The sequence below is a fragment of the Vipera berus genome (assembly GCF_964194415.1).
Source record: "Vipera berus genome assembly, chromosome: 1".
Lineage (NCBI taxonomy): Eukaryota > Metazoa > Chordata > Lepidosauria > Squamata > Viperidae > Vipera > Vipera berus.
In genome coordinates, this window is record NC_138202.1 from 31,822,968 (window position 1) to 31,826,790 (window position 3,823).

A 3,823-nucleotide genomic window follows, 5' to 3' on the forward strand; every position below is an offset into this window, starting at 1 on the left:
AACCTTTTATTTGTAATTTAGACGCAATTATCATCACGTTCATTTACAGAATAATATCCTTCATCATTACTATCATTACCGGGGTCATCTGTATCATCAGTATCTTCATTCTCTGTAGGCATTGTACATATACAATTCGATGCGCCACAATCACATTCTATATAGCAGTCATTTGGAGTATCTCTTTTGAGATCAATCTGTAGACAGCATGGACAATCAGACAGAGACGGGGCTAGGTAATATCCGGGGTACCCACCTGTTTAAAAACGCAAAAATAATCCATTAGTAAAACCCTCTTTAACTCTCCTTTTATTATATAATATTAATGGCAGCATGCATAGTAAAAAGACAATTCATTTACCTAGATCGACTTCTGCATCCTCTTCATCACTTGAGACGTTTGTTATTAAGGAGGCGCCGGCATTATAGCTATACCCCGGAACAGAACCTGGAAAATGTATTTAGCCATTAGCAATCACATTGTTAACGGTGGTGTTATTGCGCTTTACACATTTGAACACATAACAGGTTTTTACTTACGCGGTATGGCCTCATCTTCACGACACGCCATCTCCCGCACGTTACAACAGGGCAAGCGACATTCAGACAAGGTAGACCAGGTGTAGTCCGGGGTTTCATCACGAACATCACAGCTCATCTTATGGAAATCTTTCCAAAGAGATTGTGTCGCCAACCAAGATGCAGCAGGTTCTACACCCTTTTTATTATTTCCTTCACAAGTTCCCATGACGCTGTTAAAATAGATCTACGCTTTAAAGTTTCCGAGTTGTCTGTGGCCACGCGCATGCTCTATAGCACGAGCTTACAGTTCATGTCCAGACATGCCCACAATACACATACCTAATACATCAATCTGTTCTGGCCAGTCAGAAACGCTTCGCTTTTGCTGTAAGGTTAGAATAAATTTTATTAAATCTCTGCTATGAACGGTTACGCGTACATATGAATTCGAGGGAGTTGCAAATGCCAAAATATAAGTCTTTAGATTTTTACAAAGGTAAAAAAACCAGCTGTGGGCTTTAAAAGGTCTGTGGTTTTTTCCCCCCCTACATTCAGGGAAAATGTTTTTAAAATTGCCTGGTTTAAATGCAAACCCTGGAAGCCTTTTAGGTGATCCTTTTTCCCCCCCACCCCCAGCTTTTGAGGTATTGATTTTTAAAACTCCACAAAAATTAAAAGCATCATTAGGCTAGAATGATTAGAAATAAAAAGCTTTTTTTTAATTACCACCCCCCCCCCCCAAAAGCAGGGTTTTGTTTCCCAAAAACACAGGTCTCTGTGTTTCTTTTGGATTTGCACGTCCATGGAATTAGTCTAGGGTTAATGTAATCAAGTACACAGAAGCTTGACCGCCACATGTTTGTTGATGGGATTAGGTTCGGCAAGCACCATCTGGAAATAGGGCTATGACCTTACACCACACCTTATCTGTTAGGGTTACCCATGCTTATTTTGATGGGGTTGGGCCGACACGTCATATCCGGCTAGGGTTATGGCCTTGTGAGTCCTGTACCACGAGGGGTGGGGGTGTAGATTATGCACGTCACATCCGGGGAGGAGGGCTGCGCACGTCACTTCCGTTTATGGGCATGGCCTGGTGACGTAATCAGCACGTGGCTTTGTTTACTTTGATGACGTCACTGATCAAAACTACTGATAAGTTCCATTAAAAGTTTGTATGTACTTATACTACTATCATCCCTGAATGGAATTTCAGTATCTCAATTCCATTTTTCTTTCATCTTCTCTAAATCAGTTGCTATCTGACAACTGATACCCTTCAGCATATCAACTCAAGATGAGAACCTCTCTCTGAGTTTGGAGATCTTTTGGAAGACATTCCTTGTTTTTCCATTTCTGTTTTCACCTTCAATGTCTTTACAGGTGTCATTGTAACACTGCTTCTTTTCTTGGAGGACTAGCTATACTGTACATCCGTTCACATCTAAAAGGACTGCATAATAAATAAGTGAAGCCCATCAGATAATACAAACAATTTAAAAATCTAGTATTATATCTATTATTTTTTTTTTTTAAAAATGCTATGTTTTTGAAGAAATGATTGTTGGATTTTCAGGAATGAGTCAGCAATTAGGTGGGGTCACCATGATAGGATGAAGACTCAGTGGTTTTTCAGATGTTTATGAATTTCAGCTTCAAACAGCCTTTGGTAGCATAGTTATTGGTAAAGAATTTTTCTGTAACATCTCTGGCAGACTATCCACCACCGGCCTTATTGGTCTTGAAACGTTGTACCTTTATTCCTCTGTACTGTGTCTGCAGCAGTGGTACTTGGGATCCCCTGCCAGAAGTCAATAAATATGTTCCCATGACACTCATATACTTATCTATTCTTGATGGCTTTCAATTAATAATTTGGGGAATCTGCACAAGACAGCTATTCCCTGGGATTGCATATGATATTCTAAATCATAAGCAATTGGACTGAGCAGGGCACCTGTAAAGGAAAAGGATAAAAAAAGTCAAGATAGCAGCTGTGACCATGGGATTGAAGCCATCCCCCCTTTTAAATATGTGTTACATGGTTGTGGACACCACCTTGGCTTTTTACATTTTTTTCCTGGGGATGACCTGCAGCTGAGTTCATGCAACATGAGAAGACAGAACGTAGTTTATAGTTTAGGATGTCATGCAAACACAGCCAACAATGGTATCAGCAAGCTGGTAAGTTACTCGGCCACGTGGATGAGAAGTTGTTAAAGTTGCTTCCTCCAACCCAGAGCAATAGGTATCCAGACAACCCATGAGGACATCACAAGCATCATCAAATGATGCACATGCCATTACTTGTCCCCCATGTGGCTGCCATGTAAGGCATCTCCATCCGGTGCAGCATGTTGACTCCCTTAAAATTATATTTTAACATTTGCAACCATTTTTTTTTCTAATGAACATTCTGAAAGCTTTAAAAATCCCTAAGAAGTCCTTCATTTTCATTACCCCAATCCCTAGCCTGAAGCGCTCTCTATGTGCGCGCGCGTACCGGTATATATTCTGTGTGTCTGTCTGTGTGTAACATACTCACCAATCTCCCGGGCACCAGTTCTTATCCTAACAGTCACGATTCAAGCCTGCGCAAAAGGCAACGGTTTGTATGCCTGAGATAAAATTCAAAGCGTAATTTTTTTAAAAAAAAATTAGTCACCCTCATTACACTATTTACTAATGCCTCCTTAAGTAACACCAGCTGCCTGCAATTAGTGCAGGTTAACCAGGCTCAAGGTTGACTCAGCCTTCCATCCTTCCGAGGTCGGTAAAATGAGGACCTAGATTGTTGGGGGCAATTAAGCTGACTTTGTAATAATGCCGGTTGGGGGTGTGTGTGAAAGCCCTAATAAGCAGGCATATACATAGAATGAAGGCTACTGCTAAGCTTGTAAGCCGCCCTGAGTCTTCGGAGAAGGGCGGGATATAAATGGAATTAAAATAAAAATAAAATAAAAACGCGTGTACGCCGTTGCTATTACAGTACTTGTAAATTTGTCACCTTTATTAGCCTACAGTAATGCATCCTTATGCCGCCACAGGTTGAATAGGTTGCCCCTCACGAGGGCTGCTGCCCCCTCGCTTTTCCCGCGGATACCCTCTTCCCATCACTTCACTTCAATTTCTAGCATTTCAAACCTCCCCTTCCCTCCTCTCAATTCACCTCCGCGACACACAAGCGAGGACGAGAGCGACTTCAGTCCCGCCCCGCTCACGTCAAAGCGCTTGGGTGCGCTCTGGTTGGCTCCCGCTCTCTTTAAAAGGTGAAGAGCGAGCTGAGAAGCGCGCGAGCGAT

The 3,823-nt window shown here is 41.9% G+C and overlaps 1 protein-coding gene across 1 annotated transcript; it reads right to left on the minus strand.

The window, feature by feature from the left end:
- LOC308660426 (uncharacterized protein) lies at positions 1-748 on the minus strand (the record flags this gene model as incomplete). Its single annotated transcript, XM_081314800.1, has 3 exons — positions 1-256; positions 362-448; positions 541-748. The coding sequence occupies 3 exons, from the start codon at positions 746-748 to the stop codon at positions 18-20; spliced, it is 534 nt and encodes a 177-aa protein (XP_081170926.1). The 3' UTR covers positions 1-17.
- Positions 749-3,823: the final 3,075 nt, after the last annotated feature.